Source organism: Perca fluviatilis, chromosome 1 (genome assembly GCF_010015445.1).
Source record: "Perca fluviatilis chromosome 1, GENO_Pfluv_1.0, whole genome shotgun sequence".
Taxonomy (NCBI): domain Eukaryota; kingdom Metazoa; phylum Chordata; class Actinopteri; order Perciformes; family Percidae; genus Perca; species Perca fluviatilis.
In genome coordinates this window covers 36,791,436-36,813,712 of record NC_053112.1, presented here as the reverse complement: position 1 = coordinate 36,813,712, position 22,277 = coordinate 36,791,436, and the positions used below count along the sequence as shown (strand labels likewise).

Sequence of the window (22,277 nt, the reverse complement as noted above, 5' to 3'; positions counted from 1 at the left end):
ATCTAAAATGAAGACAGATAGCAGACAACTACATAACTTATTTCTCGCATAAAATGTTTTCAGAAACACATTTTGGTGAACTATTTCCGTAAGATAAGAGTCTCCAAACGAGCCGCCATGCTGGCCTGTTTTGAAATTCAGGACCTGACAGCCCACGTGAAGCGTTCATCCAATCACGTGCAGCCATCAGAGTTGTAGGAGGGTGGAGCCAGTTTTCGTTGCTTGTCAGTGATCATTGAAGAGAAACTGATGACTGCTAGTGGCGAGCCCACCAACAACCAATGCTGGGGAGCGGGCCGATCCCTGCCGTCAAAAAATGCCACAGTGGACGCGTACCATGAGCATCATAGGCGTAATTTACGGGGGGATGAGGGGATTAGAACCTTCCCAATAATCAAAACAAATGTTTTTGTCGCTTTTCATAAAATACATGCAGACATGTCCCGGGACCTGCCTAGATAGTTGGAGATCTCAACCCCCACCCCCCAATGTCGAACCCAAAGGTACGCCCTTGATGAGCAGCGTTACTTCTATGCTACAGGCTCCAGAGGCCACGCTATTATAAAACAGAAGGCCCACACTGTATCACTAATTTATAACCATTCATTTGATCCAGGTTGAATCAGTGTGGCATCCATCCATAAACACGTTTGCACTATTTTAAGACCCGGCCCTCCATCCAAGCATTTTATGGGCTACAACCCAAGAGAAAGGACCTCCTCCTGGGTATCGTACCTGACTATATGGGCCCTGCATCCTTGGCCTGCTGGTCCCCAATCTGTTCAGGATCCGCCTAGCCCAGCCGGGCCTGAACTCACACTGGCACATGCGTATGCAGAACTCAAAGACCAGTGAGAACTGGGGATAAAGATAGTATCCCTGTTGGTAAAGCCAGTGATATTGCTTTCACAGCAGACAGGCTGTTGCATGGAAATACAGAGATGAGACTAGCATGATGTAAATGCAGTCTATAAATAAAACAAATAAAGGATTTATTTGAAAGGAAATGTGCTCCAAATAACATCAATCAGCATGGCTTTTTTATATAATCATAATAAGGAGCGTTTAATATGGAATTTCTTTCCATGAGATGATACTTAGCGTCACTTAAAAGTGAAATTTCAGGGGCCTAAAAAAGTAAACACAGTCAAAAGAAAAGGCGATTTTAAGGTATATTTATGTTAAAGGGGTGATAGAATGCAAAACCGATTTTACCTTGTCATAGTTGAATAATGACAGTTTAGTGGGTAACTAGGACATACATAGAACCTCAAAATCCCATTGACACCTTTCCTCTACAAATCTCCCAATTTGAAACTGCCTCTGAAAATGGGCAAATCTCAACGAGCTGCCGAGTTGACGTCAACTCGGTGGCTCCTCCTCATTTGGCTCTAGTCTCTCTCTTTGTCATGCCCCAACATTTACATAGGCTACACAACTGACCTGAGATCAGGTAGTCTTCTGAATATAAGGCAGCACCGGCCGCTGAACTCCGACACACAGTCGGACAAAATTTGCAATTAGCCATACATTTTCGTAAAACGGCCCATATTTGAGCTTTATATAGTTGATTTCTCGCATAAAACAGTCTCAGAAGTGAATTTGGTGACGAAAAATTGCAGTGTCTGGAATATGAGAGCTGCTGTCTCGTCTCTAATGTGTGTGTATGGGGATTCGCTCAACCAATCAGCGCGTAGCTCATCTAAATATTCATGAGCATACCATATTTGGAAGAAAAGCTCTTGTTACAAATAGGGCCAAAACACAGGGATGCATAAGGGCCAATAAAATATCAACCAGGCCATTTTCAGCCCAACCAGTCTTACATACCCCATTAGGAGACCTTAAGGAACAGTGTGAAATACCCTATATAATCATTCTATCACCCCTTTAACACAAGTGCCGGATTTCCGTAACTACTAGAATTGCTGTGAGCGGTCATTTTGACCGTCATATTCCAAAGTCTATGATAATATAATAATAATATAATGCATTTATTGTGACAGGATATCGTTACAAAAACGAAATAACACAAAAATGTACATTTTAACAAGTTTAATTATACATTTGAGTAGTAATACCTTTATCAATGATTCCTATCGTGGCATAGTAAACTGTAATTATTATATCCATTCACACCACTATTTTTCCGTATGGAAAATAGGCAAATAACAATTAAAAGTATCTTATTATGAAACATTGTATAACTTAAATCATTGTTTTTAATGTGTGACAACATATACCTAGATTTTGTTGTCACTTTGACACAATGAATCAATGAATGTGTTAGTGTCCAGTCAAATCAACTGGGTTTACACCAATTACAAAACAGATCCAGTATCTGGTTCCCTCACATCATACAGTAGGACTCCATTGTTATCTACTTACGGCACGAGGACGTAATGCAATAAAAATGTTTCAATCATACTCCGTGTTTACTTTCAGCCCTTGTCCTTTCACAAGGATTTCTGATAATGATAACTACTTTATTCATTAATGTTACCTTTCACGATTTAGTGCATCACTCGACCAAAACGGATCTTAATTTCGACACTCACAGAGCAATTGAATTCATAAATTCTTACAAGGGATAAGAGAACACAACTGTGTGTGTGTGTGTGTGTGTGTGTGTGTGTGTGTGTGTGTGTGTGTGTGTGTGTGTGTGTGTGTGTGTGTGTGTGTGTGTGTGTGTGTGTGTGTGTGGGAGGGATGCATCAGAAGTGAAGCTCTTTTGGTCTCGGCGTTGCTTGCCTCTGTCCTTGTTCGTCAAAGCTGGCCAAGCAGAATAACAGGGTTAGGAATGTGTGAGCTTTGTTTTATTACATAAAAACCTTCTCCCGCCTACGGTGTGCTCATTTACCCCGCATCAGAAGCACACTGCTTTTCCTTCTAGTTTAACCCTTGTTTTCCTTCTGGGTCAAAATTGAAAACAATTTTTTTTTGTGCTTATTCTGGCTCTTTTTAAATTATTTTTGTCAAAAAAAACGTTGAAAACGGGTCAAATTTGACTCGTGGACAACACAAGGGTTAAAGACAAAAACGCAGTATTAAAATAAACGGTAAACGGCAAATTATTTGGAGTATAAATAAGCTGTATGTACAACAGCTATCATTACATAAATTACCAACAACGAAAAGCCCAACATATTTTGTACCCTTAAAATGTACCAAAACAAACAAAGGTCAATATGATTTTGGGCTTGTTCAAAAATAATTACCGCCCTTTGTAACCCTTTTAAACAAGCACATGGGAAATGTAACTTTAGTCATATGTTCAGAAAGCTCAGCTTTCAGCGTTGGGTAACCTTACTGTTGATTTGAATTTGTGCATAGTCTCGCTTTGCAAGACCTTCCTCCACAGCGCTGCGGAGGAAGGTCTGGCTAGTTCACTCAACATTCCGTGATGGGAGAAAAACGTACTCTGGTTAATTGGCAAATCACAATCGTCTATGCGCTGGACGGAGCCACGGTGCCTCTGCAAAATAGCCTCTAACTTGTTTTGGAGGAACGTGTGTACGCTCAAAGGTTGTTTTAGTCGTGCAACAGAAAACTCCGATTGGACAGATAGTCTAGCTAGCTGTCTGGATTTACCCTGCAGAGATCTGAGGAGCAGTTAACCATAGTCCTCACAAATCCAACGCAGTTTAAAATTACAACACAAAGGAAGCGGAAGGTGACGGACATCCAGCCTAAAAGAGGGACATCCGGCGGAATTTCTGGCGGCAACGTCGTAATCCCGGAAGTGGAACGTCGTGGATATAGACTAATTTGTGCACAACAACTGCAGCTACAAAGTTTTTCACAGGTTAGCAATGGGACCACATACTACCACAGGCTTTTCAGGATTTCTGAGTTTGTGAAATCAAACATCATTTCACAAACTCAGAAATCTTACTGAGCCTTATCTGAGCTTGTTAAATAGACTGAACTCCAATGAAAGCCTTTCTGAAAATAATAGTGTCGAGAGACGCTTTAATATCAATTCTCACATAACATGTTACAAATCACTATATACTGTACATAGCACTATAGGTAGCTCTGCAAAATTGCAAATTGATTGGCTAGAAATATTAGGCAATACACTGTTATTTGTTTCTAAGCAGCTTACTGTAATAATTCATCACTTCCTAATGCCAGAGCTGTGTAGTGCTGCCCTGTGCCCTGCAGAAGGCATCACAGCAACATGCTGTGCTAGTGCCATCCCAACACAAAGTTTTGCCCCTGCTTGACATTATAATGAACAAACTTTGTCATTATCATTATTATTAAAGAGGGATTAGAAATAATTGATGCATTCATTCATCACACTGTATTTCCATTTATTCACAGCATTGACGGAGCGGTTTGCATTCAAAATGAAGTAAAAACAACAACCTCTTTGAACCATTCGGTTTGTATCCCGAGCTCAAAACAAAATGATCGTAATATCGTAGCTTAATCATAATTCAAAAACGTTTTTATGTTGCCCTTTCACCAACATCGAAGAGCTTTCATCACATCATACGCCATGAACAAAGCACCCTTAACTGTAAACGTTTGAAGAGATTTTTATAGGAGTGTATCAGAATCAGAATCAGAAAGCATTTTATTGCCACATTAGTGGAACTACATTCCACTAATGTGGAATGTTTACAGAGGTTTGTTAACGGTAAGGGTTGTGGAAGAAAGTGCTCCATGTTGCTTTTGGCCTCCCAGTTTCCTCTTGGTGACACAGAGCTGTGACACATCCTGATGTTGTCACAGGTCACGAGTCATGCCAAGCGGGGTTAATGCATGTCGCTGCAGCCTAACAAGTCAGTGGTCACATACATTCCCATACTGCTCTCCCCACCGCCTCACTCTCTGTCCCTGAATATGAAGTGTGTGTGTGTATCAATTGTGCAGAATGTGATTAACAAATATTTTCACCACGTCCTCTTTCCCCCCTTTTCTCCTTTTGTTCTTTTCTTTATTCACCCGCTCTGCATCTCTATTTCTTATATCTGTTATGTTCTTCCATTTCTTACTCTCCTTTCCTCTCCTCTCCTGCTTTACTTCCACCATCACTTTTCTCAATGCTCACTGCTACCCGGACTGCATGCCACAAAGGAGGACAAAGTGGTTAGCATCTTTTTTTTTTTTTGTGTGTGTGTGTGTTTTCTCTTTGTGCTGTGAATGTGATGTTTGGGCCACCTGAAGGTAAAACAAAATGCTGGCTGTGTTCAAATCTGGAGCTGAGATCTCTCTTGTGTGTTTACAGCATGTTGACTTCTACCCTGGACAGGTGATGTAGAATATCTAAGTTTAGTTTTCTTTTCTCCATATTGGCCAGAGCTATTCATTTCCCCGCTGAAGGGAAAAATGGGTTGAAAAGCAACAATATCAGATGCAAGAGAGCAAGCTATCGGATTGGAACGGAGCCAGTGAGTGTACAAATCCACTTATGGATTACTGACTTAACTGAACAGAGGGAGTCCCTGATAGGTCATGGTTTTGTGTTAACTTTGATTTCTCAGAGCATTTACTGTACAGTGTGGGGCGGGAGCTACTGTGTCCTCAGAGGATTTCCTCTCCATTGTAAACCCTGACTAACTCTGTGTCCGTTGTCTGTCTCCTCCCCTTGCAAAGTGTCTCATAGTGAAGGACAGGGTAAGGCTTGCTGGGTGATGGATTTTTGCTGCATGGGTCACTACTATTGTCTCCCCTTTTCACACTTGGGTCTGTGCTCATTCACAGTATCAAAACAGGAAATCAGACCCACTATCAGTGTTCGCCTCAGAGATCATTGTGGTTAAGCGGTCCCAGGGCAGCTAGCTGGTGATCCTGCATCACTACTCTAATTCTGAGAATGAATGCAGACCCTGAAAAATCAACTGGCGGGCAGAGCGAGCATGAGCCATAATATAGGCCGTCTGGCCCTTCTGAACCATCCTGACCCCTCTTCCTATGGCTCTAGGCATGGCTGTGCTGCAAGGGGGGCCAATGGATACTGGTTGAAATCCTGGACAAAAATTGGGGTTTGGGAGATTGGCATTTCGGATAGCATGCATATAAGAACGCACTCTACCTACAGACCATTTATCTGAATGCATAATGAATGCACACTCATGCCTGTGCTGCATGCTTTCCCTGCCTGCGTGTTTGAGACCAGACCAGCCTTGCCATGGGGAGACGGGAGGGGCCCAGGTATATGTTCCACTTTGTCCACTTAACCAATTCCCCTCAATGCTTGGTCGCTGCAATATGTCACTGACGTGTTGTTACTGATGAGCCCTGTCAAAGCCAGGAATGGTGAAGATAATGGCAGTGAGTTTTTAGTTTGGGATGTCGCTGAGGCCTTGAACTGTCAGAAAGTGATGACTTGTTTGACTGCGCGGATGCATCCAGATTAGGCAGCACATAGTAAGTCGGAATAGAAAAGGGAAACAAGTTGATTCATGTTCTTCATACAGGCTTTTGATGTGCTGCTTATGCTTAGGCAGTGGCATTTTTAGGTGGAAAAATGGTGGGGCAACTACTTTGGACAGATACAAAATCAGAAGATTACACAGTACAACACAGGTGATTATCCAACTGGGAACATTCCTGTTCTCCTTAACTTGCTGCTATACTGCTCAGTATCCTGTTTGTAAGTGCTGTTAATGTAGGTAGCTATGTTTGCTCTGCAGAGCAAGCCCAATTTTACCACATTGTCCTGCTGCTTTTATCCTTGGTAATTCTTTCAGAAAGATGCTTCATATCCTGAAAGCCTGTTGCTTACCAGGTACCATCTAGTGATGAGAAGACCAGTTCTTTTAAGTAACCCGGTAAATGACTCATGGCTAGGGCTTGGTACCCAATTCAATACTTTTTAGGCACCGAACGAATTGCCTCTAAAGTATTGAGTATCGAAAAATACCTAGTCCTTCAATAGGCAATTTCAATACCTAAGGAGTAAATCTCAGCAGAGTCAGTGAGCCAATAAGCACGCAGCGTGCTTCTTCCAGTGTTGTAGTCAAGACCACCTAAACCGAGACCAAGTCGTAACCAAGACCAGTGTATCGAGCAGGGGCGACTCTAGGATCAGACCGTTAGGGGGGCTCAGCCCCTAATGAGAATGTGACACGGATACAGTGCCTTGTGAAAGTGTTAAATCCCCGGTGTTCTGCATTCAGCAATTTGAGTTGCCTATGTTTCAATTTGGGTTCTAATCTGCACCATGAAATGACCAACTTCTTCTCTGGGGACTACCAATGTTAAACTTCACAACCGTCTCCTGCTCTCCCTCTGACAGATCAGAGAGGGACTCAGCCAAAGGCGGGAGTCTGGCACAATCACCTCCGATTGGCCGAAACTAAGTTTCTATTAACCCTTTCCTTGACTGGGTTAAAGGTGCATAGCATTGGTGACAGACACACAGGATATTGAGCCTGTTTCAAGCCCTGTGAACCTGTAATTGTTTGTCCTCTGTCACTAACAGACAAGTTCACAAACTCTCACTTGAAGTAACAAAATTGAAAAAGAAAAAAAATTATTATAATTTTTACAGGGGCTGAGATGAAATTTAGGGGGGCCCCTAAAAAGGGTCTAAAATTGCCCATGGCATCGAGACCGAGACAAGACCAAGACTTTGAGGGGTTGAAGCCGAGACAACCAAGACCAAGACCAGACCAAACAACTGAAACATACAGTATACACAACTAGCTAATATGTATAGCTAATATTAGCTAAATCACTTTGGGTGAGGGGTAAAGAGATTTCTGGAGAGTTTTGGTACAGAGGCAGATTGATAACTTTAGCTAGCTTACCTTTCTTTATGCTTCCTTACTTAGTGCATATAACATTTTAGGTTGTCCAAGCTGTGTCTGTTACATTGCAGAATTTAGAATTCAGTTTTCTTTTAGATTTTGCAAATAAACTCTTTAAAAATAAAATGCATAATAAATAAAAAGTTATTACTGACGACTTGGCTGACATCTCCCAGACAGCCAGAGCTTCTTCTCTTGTGATATACATTCACTTTGGGAGTGTGTTAAGGGGGGGCGGGGAACGGGGGTTAACCGAAACACATTTCTAAACTAGAAATGAGTCAAGTTACTGGTTGCATTTGAAGCAGGAAGTTTTACATCCAGTCACAGTAATGATGTTAACACACAAATCCGACGATACACAGGCAATTTAGTGATATCCCTGCAGTTGTGGTCTTGACCGGTCTTAAAATAAAATCCTGATTATCCCTTTATCTGAGACCGAGACAAGGCTGACGGTCGATTCTGAGACGAGACCTTTAAAAAGTGGTCTTGAGACCGGTCTTGAAGGCTGGTGATTGGCTGTCTAACGTTACACGTCGCAGAGGCCGCTGCTTTGTGAACAGAACACATCATTAAGCATGTCACCGTGAGGCTAAGCTAGCTCTGAAGTGTGTGAAGAAGCTGTGTGCTGGTGTCTCTTTTGTAGACGAGCACTGCCTCCCAGTGGATAGCAGGCAGGTGCTGCATTCTAATACGCGCATGAACGCACACACACACACACACACACACACACACACACACACACACACACACACACACACACACACACACACACACACACACACACACAACCTTGATTTAATATTTTCAGAATGAGCCATACATGCTGAAATATCTCGTCTTTAAAAGGCAAAGATAAGAGACTCTGTTTCACTTTTATTCACTTCACAAGCCACAAATTACACCAGAACCCCTTTTTATAGTCTGTATAGTTTGACGAAAACATAGTATATACACACACACACACACACACACACACAACACACACACACACACACACACACACACACACACACACACACATTACAGTAGCTAAGTATTTTGCATATATAATGTAATTCCACTTGTTTGATTTGGGATTTTTAGTAGTCTGGTTGCAGCTGTTTTCTGCATTTAATTGTAAGTATTTGGTACCCTGTGGGTTTTAAATTAGTTTTTGGCCTTCAATTTACCACTAACACACAACACACAGGCTCATATTCACACTGATACAGCAACACAGGCCTTCAGCATCAAGCTGACACTGCACTTTTTACTTGGAAAGGAGGATGCACTGCATAATCTCAATCATGTTTCCCGGTACTAGATGACTAACTCGCTGCTCTTTCCTCCTCCTCCTCACACTCCTTCTCATACACCACTGAATCCGTAGTAGCCTCTGTAACACTCTTTGTTCCCTTCATCTGTCCACTCTACGTATCAGTCTGACCCTATGTCTTTTCTCTCTCCCCGTATATCCATCCTCACACCAACACACATTTCCTGGGCTACACACAAATGTGTTTATGAGCCTGAGAAACATTATAGCAGAGCCTGATTTCAGTGCTGACGATATCTCTTCACAGCTACGACCTGAATGTCTAATAATAGAAGCTCCCTGACTGGATCTGGCAAAAAGATCCAGCCAACAACATGCTCAATACTAGGGGTGGGACAAAGTATCAACACAGCAATATATCGTTTTCCTATTCTTGTGATACGAGAATCGATACGCTGGTGCCAAATAGCGATATTTTAATCAATAAAATAAGGTGCTCTAAAAGAACACATGAATGAGGGAAACTATTTTATTTAAATTTTTTAACAACATAAAAAAACTAACTTGCCACATGAACAACCCCCCCCCACCCCACCCCACCCCTTCCATCATCACCACCCACCCAGACAAAAATCAAGAAAAGATGACACAGTAACTACAATATTCCAGACCATTCAATCAACATTGTAACAAAATAGACAATAACCCATAAACCAAATAAACATATGTATAAATGACAACACCATAAGCCCATCATACTCGTCTCTTCTTAGGAGCCCTCCTGAAAGCTCAGCTACTTTCTCCATTTTCTAGTGTAGACATCCAACCTGTCAAACCGTTTCTATCACATCTTTTCAAACGCCACCACCCTAGCCCTCTCACAAGTCCACTCCTGGATTGAAGGCACCCCTTCATTCTTCCATCCTCTTAAAAGAATCTGTCTGGCTATCATTAAACTAGTCTGGACCCAGCTTCTCATGTGTTCATCCATCCTGCTTAGGATTGACCCATCTCCCAGAACAAATCATCTTGGGCTGACTGGAACCTGGGTCCCTGCAATCTGACATAGGTTATCATGTATATAACTTGAAGTTAACTAGCCGAAGAGGAAGAGATTTTCAACGGGATGGCAGCCAGCAGTTTAAGGAAAAAATAACCGATGTCCCAGCAACGTTTAAGTCCAAAGTCTAGACCCATAGTTGCCCCATAGTTCTGTCATTTTAATGTACAGACAACAAAAGTTGTGCTGCAGAATTGTACTGTTTGCTAACAGTTTGGACTTGCAGTGAATAAAAAGAGAAAACCTGCACTTCATCTTTTCAAGGGGCATTTTGTGTTCATAGTTAGACCAATAACGTGATGTATCATTATGGGATTGTCTAGGATTTATATTGATTATAGCAGAGTTCGCTGTATTGTGATATCATCGGTATCATTAGCCATGTATCGTATCGAAAGGTACCCTGTGATTCCCACCCCTACTCATGACAAGTCTTTAATTTGTTTGTAAAGTGCTTTGTAATACTGTTACAGGTGCTGCTTCTGCTATGATTATTATTATTATTATTATTATAATCACCCTCGCTGAAAACCCATGAGTGGAAAGTGAAAGCCCACGTGTGGGTTACAAGTTTGGGCCGTGATTCGTATGAGTAAAAATAACATTGTATTCACCAAGTTAATTGCTGAGATCTGGGAATGCGGCGACATCACCAAAAATGAGTCTGAGACAAAAAACATGCAGCTATGCAATACAAGTTTTCCCAGTTTAGCTTAATTTATAGAAAGTCTTGACGTCACCGTGATGGTGGTGTAACTCAACACAGTCTCTCATCAGCACTTCTTTTATTTCTTCCTCTGAAAGAAATGGTTTACTTTCCATATTCTAAAATAAAAGTTAAATGCTTCATTTGTTAGCATAAAAAAGACAGCTACTCATTAACAACAGCTCTCATTATTATTTACTAGTGTACCAGCACGGGTAATTACATAATCATAACTTGTTGTCCTCTATATCCAGGATATACACTAATGCTCTCTTCTAATATTGTTTTTTCAACTGTTTTTTATCTATATCTTTGATTATTTTTTTTTAAATGTCTGCACAGTTTGTCCCTCTCTGTAGAGACTGTCCTCCCAACAAAAAGCCATCAGTGCCAAGCATAACTGTATTTCCATTCTTTACAATACATGGTTAAATCTATGATAAGAGTAGCCTGGAAATCCAGACCCAAATCTGAAAGATTAAGGGTCTTGCAGTGAGTAATGAAAATGGCCCAACTCGAGCATGCATTTGAAAATCTCACTGCACACAATTGGATAACACTACGACCAATCACAACAATACACGGGGTGATGTATCCAGAGCCCCATATGCTTAGCTACCAGCGGAGCTAACTGGTAGATTAAACTCTTAGCTACCAGCGGAGCTAACTGGTAGATTAAACTCTTAGCTACCAGAGGAGCTAACTGGTAGATTAAACTTTTAGCTACCAGAGGAGCTAACTGGTGGATTAAACTCTTAGCTACCAGCGGAGCTAACTGGTGGATTAAACTCTTAGCTACCAGAGGAGCTAACTGGTAGATTAAACTCTTAGCTACCAGAGGAGCTAACTGGTGGATTAAACTCTTAGCTACCAGCGGAGCTAACTGGTGGATTAAACTCTTAGCTACCAGAGGAGCTAACTGGTAGATTAAACTCTTAGCTACCAGCGGAGCTAACTGGTAGGTTAAACTCTTAGCTACCAGCGGAGCTAACTGGTAGATTAAACTCTTGCTGTATCGGGTCGGCAAAACAGCAAAAACATCCTTCTTGCAAAGGAACGATTGGAGCGCCGTCTTCTGTTCCTCTTTTAGATAAAAAGCCAAGTCTAGCGAACTCATTCATTGTAGCGACCAAAGCCGTTTCAAACAACTGGTGTTCATCGGTAGCCATCTTGCAATGTTTACTAATGACTAATGCTTCTGGCCCGCCTATATCAGATACACCGATGTGATTGGTGCAGCTCGGCTAAAAGGGCATAGTTAATGAGCATCATTACTCAATAGAAGTCAAAGTCACACCCTCCTATTTCCGGCCAATGGGACCTATCTTTCGAAAAAGTATGAACTAGAGTCAATGGAGAGATAATAATTATTTTTTGATCCCGTTTGAATTGAGCCATGGATTACAAATATGATGTTCGTCAATTTAAAACATTATTTTTCAACCGAAGAAAGTCTCAGTTTATTGTTAAACTGTTCCAAGTATCAGACTGTGAAAATACGTAATTAGAAAGACTACACACTTCATGGATGATGTCTGGCTGAAGCTACAATGTCTGTGTGTATCGTACCGGGGATGTAACGTTACTCAAATGAGCAGAGGATCTCGCTTGTTCTTTTGCTTATCTGCTGAGAACACTTGACTGGATAAAACACAGCCGTTACGATAACGTTACATGTGCTGCGGAACAGAGCTAAGCTAGCTAGCTAGCGAACAAGCCGAGCATCAAGCTAGGTGAGGTAGATAGTGTGAGACGGGAGATGTAGTCCACTGAGCGGTTTCACACAAAACTAAGTGGTCATATGACAAACCTACGGCTAACTGAGACTTTCTTCGGTTGAAAAATTAACTTTTAAATTGACGAACATCATATTTGTAATCCATGGCTCAATTCAAACGGGATCAAAAAATTATTTGCTTCTCCCCGTTCACTACCGATATTTTTTCTGAGTTTAGGTCCCATGAGGTCCACCGAAAGGGGCGGGACTTCGGCACTCTATGCCAGAGTGACTTGCTGAGCAAATTTAAATTGTGCTCTCGCGAGAACTCTGGATTTCCAGGGTATGACAAGAGTGTTCCTGACTGAAATATAATATGGTCCCCTTATCTAATTGTAATCCAAACCAAGGTATTTCTTTTTCTTACCTTATCAAGGGACAAATTTTTTTTGTTGAAATATGTTTATTAATTTTCAATGAAAGAATAAAAAAAAAAAATTTATTAATTAATTAATTTATTTTCAATGAAAGAATAAAAAAAAAAAATTATTAATTAAAACTAAAAAACTAAAAAAAACCACTAACAAAGAGCACAACATACCGAACACAGCACATCTTGAATTACAACAATAATCCATGGTCATATTTAGGATGGGTACTAGGAAAAACATCAAAAAGTTGTAAAAATAAATGAATTTGACTTGTATAAAATCACATACTCATTTGCACAGTGAGGTTTTATACGATAACCAATGTCTAGGAGCTCACACTTTTAAGGTAATTCAGTATTGGGTCCCATGTTTTATCAAACTTGTCTCCTCTATCTTCGTTATAGAATCTCAATCTTTCCAGATGTAACGTATTTGACAATTCTCCCAACCACAAATTATATGAAGGCACAGAATCCAATTTCCATACACGTAAAATCAACTTTTTTTGCAATCACCATCCCAAATTGAATGGCTTTTCTTTCAAATTTATTGACGGAGGAGAGGATGCTTGCGGCCCCCAGGATCGATACCAAGGGGCTGGGTACCAACTTCTTACCAAAAGCCTCAGAAAAAAACTGAAAAATACACTTCCAATATGAATTAAGTTTTCTACATGCCCAGAAAGAATGTGCTAGAGTACCTATCTGGGATTTACATAGGTTACATCCTGGTGGGATCAAGGGACTAATTTTAAGATAGTCTCGCTTTGCCAGATCAGGAAACGCTTAGGCGTTTATTTGCGGTTTGATTTGGAGGACTTGTTGGGTAATGAGCACTGAGAGCAGCGAGAGAGTCTTCTCCTCCTTCTTTCCTTTCAGCCTTCCTAGCCACTGAAGGCATTTGGCCTGCTTGAAAAGTTGATCTACTACCTTATTAGAGGAAATGGAGCATTATGTCTTTTGCGGTCGTCTTTCTTTCCCACCATTCAGGATTTATCATTCCCTGAACGATGGGAGTTTACACCCAGCGCTGCCTCATATGTCATTCTGCCGAGGTGTGTGTGTGTGTGTGTGTTTGTGTGTGTGTGTGTGTGTGTGTGTGTGTGTGTGTGTGTGTGTGTGTGTGTGTGTGTGTGTGTGTTTGAGGGCAGGGTCCGTGCACACGCTCACTGAAAGCCAACCACACCCTCCCCACTGCCTCGCCGGCCCCAAGGCTCCCATTTATTCTGCCCATTTAAGGAAAAGGCTGATGTTCACACAATTCAGGCCTAAATGAATGCTGTTTTGGTCATGAGCTGTGGCTGTTGGCAGAGCTGCAGATGCACGCCTTCACCATTTTGTCAGCAGATGGATGGAGCAGCGCTGGGGGCGGGAGATGAAGGGAAGGGAGGATGGGACAGAGAAGTATGAGTGACAGGTGTGTGGTGTCTTCATTTGTCAAGTCAGCTAGGTGTGTCAGCTGTGCTAGAGGGTGAGGAGAGATGAAAGGAAATGAAAAAGTAAATTAATAGAGTAGAGTGAAGGAAATGGAAGGGAAAGGAAAGACAAAAGGAAAGGGAAGGTAAAAGACAGAAAGAGAAGAAAACAAAAGGAAAGGAAAAGAGGAAAAAAGGAGGGGAAAAAAGGAGAGTAAAGGAACTTAAAGGAAGAAAATGGAGTAGAGAAAAGAGAGGACAGAAAAGGAAATAAATAGCAAGGAAGGGGAAGGAAATCCATGCTTAGGTAATTTCAGATAGCAAATACAATGGTATATTGAGCAAGTCTAAATGGCAGTTTTTAGTTTACTCTGCTGTTATCGTCCTTCAGTATTGACGCACACTCTGTCTGTCTTTCTCAGTTTTATAGTTGCACACACTGTGTTGTCCCCCTTTCTCTCACTGGCTCTCCGTGATTTGGTTACCATGGAGAAATACATTTTTTTTAGGCAGAAGGAGGTTGACACATTATTACATGAGCAAGATGGCACTGCTTATTACACACACACACACACACACACACACACACAAACACATCTCGCCTACAGGGAGTCACCCACGCCACGCTCTTTTAGGCGAGAAGGTTTCAAAGAACGTCCTAAATATACATACTGTTCACATATCTGCACACACACACATACACACACATACACACACATACACACACACATACACACACACACACACACACACACATTCCGCTCCACAGTGAAGAGTTGAACTCAAGGTGACACAACAGTGGGCTGCCTCTGGACGGAGGGAGCCGATTGGTCGGCTTGGCTGAGGGTCTGACATCACGCTCCGCTGTGCACCACTGCAAATACATGTGTCACACACACCATACTGTAGGTTGGGACTTTTGCATCTCATAGACACACACACACACACACACACACACACACACACACACACACACACACACACACACACACACACACACACACACACACACAGACAGACAGACAGACAATTAATTCCCGCTACAATATCTGTCAGGCTATCCAGGAACATAGAGCATAATCACTCCAGTGAAGGATTATATTATATCCTGTGTGTGCGCCCATGCATTCTATAACTTCTTTATTGTCTACTACCCTCCCCCATCTGCAGTGGATAGGCTGTAAAGCACATAACAAACACATGCCATTAGAAAATGAGATCTGTTTTTTTTAATGTCTCTCTTTGGTTTGAGAACACACTGGGCCATGAACAGTCATCCCATGATGTGCGTCTTACTATATGATACTTTTATTCAAGGATTAGGCTCGTGGATTAGAGCATTCACTCATCTTCGTTGGCGGCGACTAGCACAGCAACCAACAGATACTCACAGGCCATCCGGGTGCTGATTGAACCTCAACACTAGGGCTGGCTGTGAACATCTTCAATACTAGTGCCAATATGCTACTAGAGTTTTGATAAGATAAAATGATATCTTACTTTGAAAACTATGTGTTTTTCTAAAAAAAGACACCTTTCAATTTAACAAAAAGAAGTCTGTGTTGTCCAATTTCTTGGAAAAAAGTCTTTTTTTGTGTGATCATTTGTTGCTTTTTTTAATTATGAATCTGTCCAGACATTTAACTTGTGGTACTTGACAGTAGTTTGATACAATCCCGACTCAATACTTTTTGAGCGCCATCTGAAATGTGTCCAAAGCACCAGCTGTTGAAAACGGCCACATATCAAACGTGGATAAAATGTCAAAGAAGGGTTTTGTAGAACAAAAACATGTTCACATCTTCAAAGCAAGGCATCATATTGGCAACAGAATATAAAAACGCCAATAGTCCGAGTCGTAGGTCTTGGCATTAGAGAGTTAAAAAGGTCTTCAGAAGTCTGTTTATCCACATGTGAAGACTGATTTGACTCTCTTTTGCTTTTGGCTGAAATTTGAGGTGTGAAATTGGTGCATTTGTTTCTGTACATTTCACTGTACATGATAAAGTAGTTTATATCCCATCATGCACTGGGAAAGAGGGAAGAGGGGGGGTTGGCGCATCTGGGGCTTAATCTCTACCCTGTGTAGTTCTGCCTGAGGGGGATGATGGAAGAGGAGGGGGGGGGGATATATTGTAGGTTAGAAGTTATGAATCGTGAGCTGGTATTGCCATCAAATGATGAGTTGAATAATGACGAGGGACTGAAAGGATTACTGGCTACTGCAAATCTGTGGCCACTCAGCTGAGGTAAAGAGGTGGAGAACAGACAGGCAGAGAAACAGAGAGACAGAGAAAGAGACTGTGGTGTGTGGCTGGGCGGCTGGCCGACAGCTGTGGGCCGTGCGGGCTGCTGATTTACTTTAGATTAGTCTGGACATGCGCCAACTAGGATTCAATCAGGCCATGATAAATGTGCTTTGGCGCGCTGAAAGCTAACTGCTAAACTGACTGCTAATCAAGGAGTAACATTTGGGGTTTTCTGGAGGTCCCAGAGGTGTTTTTTTTTTCCTTTTTTTTTTCTTCAACTTGTGCCAAGGTTTTGCTGTGGAATACAAGGGACGACTGTGTTTCCTCTTTGCTTTTGGATTTGTTTCTCTGAAAAATGAAACCACTGGGATTATAAATACTGAGGGAGATAAACCCTGTTTGTGTGCTGTCGAAGTGAGGCGATATTCAGTAGCCATGGCTACATGTGAGTATTTGATGTTGTCTATAGGGTTTGATTTACAGGATGAGGAATCAAATGTTATCATGGCTACTGTACATGGCTGTGGGCATCAATCTTACTTTGTGATGGTGCATCTCAGAGTATTAGGAGAGTCTAAATAACAGAAAAGCATTGCCTGCATGTGCACAGATGATCCACTGACTAGAATAGCTTTACTCGATCTCCTTTTGAATGAAAATGATACATACATACAGTAAAATACCATTTAGAGTTCATGTTCCCTTCCTCTTCTTCCACTACAGTATTGTAACAGTCTTTGTAGCCCTCTGAAGTGTGCTGTTATATCACCACCATGAGCATAACAGATCAATCTTTGAAAATAATACATTTTTATAATGGCTTACAATGCAAAAGGATAGGAGTCATAATATTTGCAGCAATAGAACCACATGGCAGGTGAAACTTGACCTCTTAAGGGGGTTCTCTAGTTTTAAAATATGCAGTTCAGAACTACCATAGCCTCCACCAGGATGTGTTCACAGATAATGGATATCTTTCATATCTGAGTACTTTCTAAAATTTGATTAGCTGTAGCAAAGGAAGGAGGGGAAAATATCTTCTTTTTTTTTTTTTAAAGGTGGCTTATTGATGTACTGTAAGATGCTATGAAAGGTGTTTGGGAAAGTTACAAAGATACAAGACTTTTAAATGTCTAGGAGAACGTGTATCTGCTCCCATACAGTTAACAATGCTGCATTTGTTTGGTGATAGAGCTACATGTTCAATTCAGTTAATTTGTAGATGTGTAATGTGTGCACATTTCTGTGTCACAGGCATGCCTAACCATTTTGTTGTTAGGTATTTCATTTGATTTAATGTTCTTCTGTAATGCTACTGAACCCAGCTTGCAAACACTTTTGTCCTCTCAACCCCTGTAGGTAATGTGGGTATGCAACCTGTGCCGTAAACAGCAGGAGATTCTTACCAAATCAGGAGAATGGTTTTCAGGGTCAGGGGCGCGACCTGGGAGCCTGGGCACCCCAGCCACTGGAGGTGAGGCCCAACGGGACAGGAAGCTGCTTCGCTCCAGGTCCCAAGCCCAGCCCTCCAGCACCAACGCCAACGCAGGGCCGCCTAACGGGACACAGCTTCCCGCCAGTGTCACTGCTGCCAAAGGGGCCGACGCCATGCCTGGCTCCCGCTCCCAAAGTGAACCCCCTAGAGAAAAGTAAGGCATTAAGATACACATGTTGGACACAACTTCTGTGATATATTTCATTTTTATGTGGCAGTAGCTGCCACTAAAGGATCTTTGACATTTTGGTTTTTCATTAACATGATGGAAAATGAAGAATTGGAGAATGGGAACCATATTTTTTTCAAAACCCAGAAAGCCAGGACTGCTTGCTGGCTAAAGCTCCGGTTGCTTTTTAATCCCTGGGGTAAAAAAATGGATCTGTGTCTGTTCTCACCAGTGCAGAAGTGAGGTCACAGGTTTTAAGTCTTGAGAGGTCTTTGATTCAATCCCTTTGTTTTCATCCAGCGGGTGAGTTAGGTAAGAGTTGTTGGCTAGTGGAAGTTTTAATCTGTTCGTATGGTTTCGCAAATACTGAAAGGATGTTCTTAGCACAGGATATTTCTGTACAAAAACAACTCTTCTCAGCCTTATTTTCATTTACAAATGCTTGTTATAATGGAAAAAGATGCACCTGTGTTTATATCTGTAGATTACATGACACATTGGTATAATGAATCCTCTTCTCATACAGGAAAAGGCCAGTTTCCCTCCATGAACAAAATGGTAAGGGAGGCATGGGCCGCGGTAGTGGCCGAAGAGCTGCTGGGAAGTTGCCATCTCAGTCATCCCTGGATGAGCGAGTGGTTCCAGGGGACAGAGGAGAGAGACGCTTAGGAGATGGACGGAGGCTGGAGAAGATCCATTCTCAGGACTACGAGGACGGGGAGGGGAACTTGGGTCGTTCAGAAACCCACCGGAGACGCCCAGACGACGAGGAGCAGAGGGAGCGCCAGCGCCGTGAGGAGGAGTTCCAGAATCGTTACCGTAGTGATCCCAACCTGGCACGATACCCGGTGAAACCGCAGAAGGAGGAGCAGGAGATGCGCATGCACGCCAGGGTGTCCAAGGTTCGCCATGAACGACGACACAGCGATCTGGCGATCAACGAGGTGGGACTGGGGCCTGGCGACGGAGGAGGGGGTGGGGGAGGTGGTGAGGTACCTGAAAACCGTCTGGCCAGGAGGGGTGGAGGTGGAGGAGGGGCGGGAGACCACAAGGCCCTTTTGGAGAACCACCAAGCCTACTCTGGGGATAGGACCGTGGGGGTTGGAGGGGGCGCTCCACCTGCAGGAGGTGGAGTGAGATCAGGAACCCAACCTGGGGGACCGGTGCCTCCGGATTGGGGCCAGAACAAAGGCCGCCCGGAGCACGGTCCGGCACGGACACCAAGGGACAAGGGTGGGGACAACCTGCTGAGGAAGGACTCTCAGAGCTCGGACCAGTCGGAGTCTCTGCGGCCACCCCCTCCACGGTCATACAAGAGCAAGCGCGGAGTCAACAAGAGGCAGATGTCCATCAGCAGCTCAGAGGAGGAGGGCGGCTCCACGCCCGAGTACACCAGCTGTGAGGACGTGGACATGGAAAGCGTCAGCGAGAAAGGTCAGTCAGACAGATGTGCTCACTCCACTAGCTTACTAAGCTAAATCTACCCGCACTTGCATACCTTGCACTGTTTGCGGTCATTCCTTTTCCTTACATTAGACACTGTTCCTCTAAGTTATTTGTTGAAGCTAGCCAAAGAAAATAGTCTCTAGTGTCTTTTTCTTCTTACCAAAACGTCTTTATGAGCAGCTGTAGCTCACATGCTCATTCTTGATCTGCACACATGCTCCTCAGTCTGTCTACCTGAATCATAACGAACCTTAATTTTGATCTCTGCATAAAAGCTTTCAAACTTTGCCTGCATCACCTCCTGCACTGTATACCCAGTGTACTGTGGTGTGGATTAGAGTCACAAGTTTGATGGCTAATTGTAGCTGCTAATTGACCTGCAGCTAATACTCTGCGAGATAAAAAGATCCCGATTGGATGATTGGACAAATTATCCAACCCCTTTTTGCTTTTACCTGGGAAAGGAGTGTTGCAAAATGTGTAAGGATTAAATTATCCTAAAACAGCTGAGTAAAATAAGAATGCCACAACAAAGCTCCTTATCATCGCAGCGTCTTTCCTCTTCCCACACTTCATGACCATATTTCCCTAGCCATAGCATCAGAAATAGTCTTGGTAGTAGGATTACAAAAAAAAAGCAGAGAGATACTTTGCTAATTTCAGAGTGTAAAACTATACGATAAGTGATAGGATGAAGCACCCACCCAGCATACAGTGAATTACGATCCCTGTGTGTCATCTACACCTCTGTGCTGTGGCTAAACCCTGCCGCTCCCAGGACAGCTCTCATTTATTTGGAGAGTCCCTGTGATTTAGGCCAGCAGATTTGTGGAATTAGGTCAGTGGCTCGCATGCTACGTAATGCTTCGCAAACAGCCAGCTGCACCAGCCAGCTGCAGCAGCCAGCCACGGACCACCACCCAAAATCCAGCCAGGCTGTGGTTGCGAGGTGTATGCTAACCGCTGGCTTCGCGACACCAACGCATTCCGCCGCTCACTGCTGTTAGAGAAGCGATGCTAGGCTGCGCTATAAGCCACTGGAGAGCGTCTAAATTCAAGAGGCAGTAGGCAGAGTTAGCTGTGCTCTGTCAGCTTATCTGTCTCACCGGTCACAGAAGGGGCCTGTTCCAGATGTTTTAATCCAGATTACTATAACTCAGGGACTGGTAATGGGTAGATGGTGTGGATTGAGTTTATTAGCTGTTTTAAACACTCTTTAGCTAGCTGGGCCTCAAAACGGGATGTTTCCTTTTACTCTCATCTGTGACATAAGCAATTTTTTTGGCGGATAATGCGCAGTATGCTTCCTTATATAGATGCATTAAGCTAAGTGAGATGGTAACACAGGGTCAAGTCTTCTCTTTCTGCTTTTAGAAGAAATGGCGTTTGATCGAATGCTGTTGCGTTGAATACGACCTATCCTCTTCAGTGGTTTAATAGCACCAGACTTGAGAATTAGCGCCACCAGTTGTTTATCTCAATGTGCCCATGCGTCCTTATACTCGCATAACAGTTAGTGGAAGGAGTTATCTGGAAATTTGTTTAAAATGTGCGCCATTTTTGGATAGAAACTTGGTTATTGACATATGATCACCTTCAAATTTATATAGTGAACTTGTTAGCAATACGTTCTTATTTACACATCCAGCAGTCACAGAGCAACATCAGCCTTCATTTGGAGTCGTGTTTTTGGCCACCTGGCAAATCCATGTCCAACGTCTAATCTTTTAGTCTTGCTTTTGGTCTCTACCGACTCCTGAAGGGAAAATACCTGGCTCTTTAGCAGCATAATGCTCCACTATGTTCATCCTGTTTGGTGTTGAACAGGTAGTGGGGAAACAGCTGCCTGCAGCTGCCAGATTCTGTGCTATGAGATAGGGCTGAACGATTAATCATTTTCAAATGCTGAGTAATCGACTGTGCAATATTTATTTGCTGTTGAACTGAGGCATATAAAAAAAAAAATGTTGTTATAACTTTAGCTTTTGTGCTAAATGTGTGTTTGACTGGCCAATGTTCCATTTCTATTAAAAGAAAAACACTTATTGCTGCAAACTCATATCCATGTTCTCATCCTTCAGCATCAGCAGTTTTGATGGTGTCTCATGTTATAATGCTCCATGACATGTTTTATCTGTTACACAGTGAATATATATATATATATATATATATATATATATATATACTATGAGAGCGGTGAGAGTGAACCAAAAAAGTAAAGTTATGGCCTATGTAATAATAATAATAATAAATCGAATTTATATAGCGCTTTTCATGGACTCAAAGTCGCTTTACAGGGCAGGGTAGATTATAAAAACATAACAAAACAAAACGAGCAAACAAAACAAGTAGAACAAAACAAGATACAGATGAAAAAGGGAGGGGGGCAGGTGGACTATGGGTAGGCTGAGGTGAAGAGATGGGTCTTGAGGCGGGACTGGAAGATGGTGAGGGACTCAGAGGTGCGGATCTCTTGGGGGAGGGAGTTCCAGAGCCTGGGAGCTGCTCTGGAGAAGGCTCTGTCCCCAAAACAGCGCAGGTTGGACTTTTGGATGGAGAGGAG

At 42.5% G+C, this 22,277-nt stretch overlaps 1 protein-coding gene across 1 annotated transcript in view; it reads left to right on the top strand.

Moving 5' to 3' along the window:
* Nucleotides 1-22,277, top strand: part of rims1b (regulating synaptic membrane exocytosis 1b) — a 106,063-nt gene that overhangs the window by 25,836 nt on the left and 57,950 nt on the right. Inside the window, 4 exon segments of the mRNA XM_039796546.1 lie at nt 5,089-5,100; nt 5,608-5,628; nt 17,964-18,253; nt 18,795-19,702. Of these exon segments, the coding sequence (XP_039652480.1) occupies nt 5,089-5,100; nt 5,608-5,628; nt 17,964-18,253; nt 18,795-19,702 (1,231 nt within the window).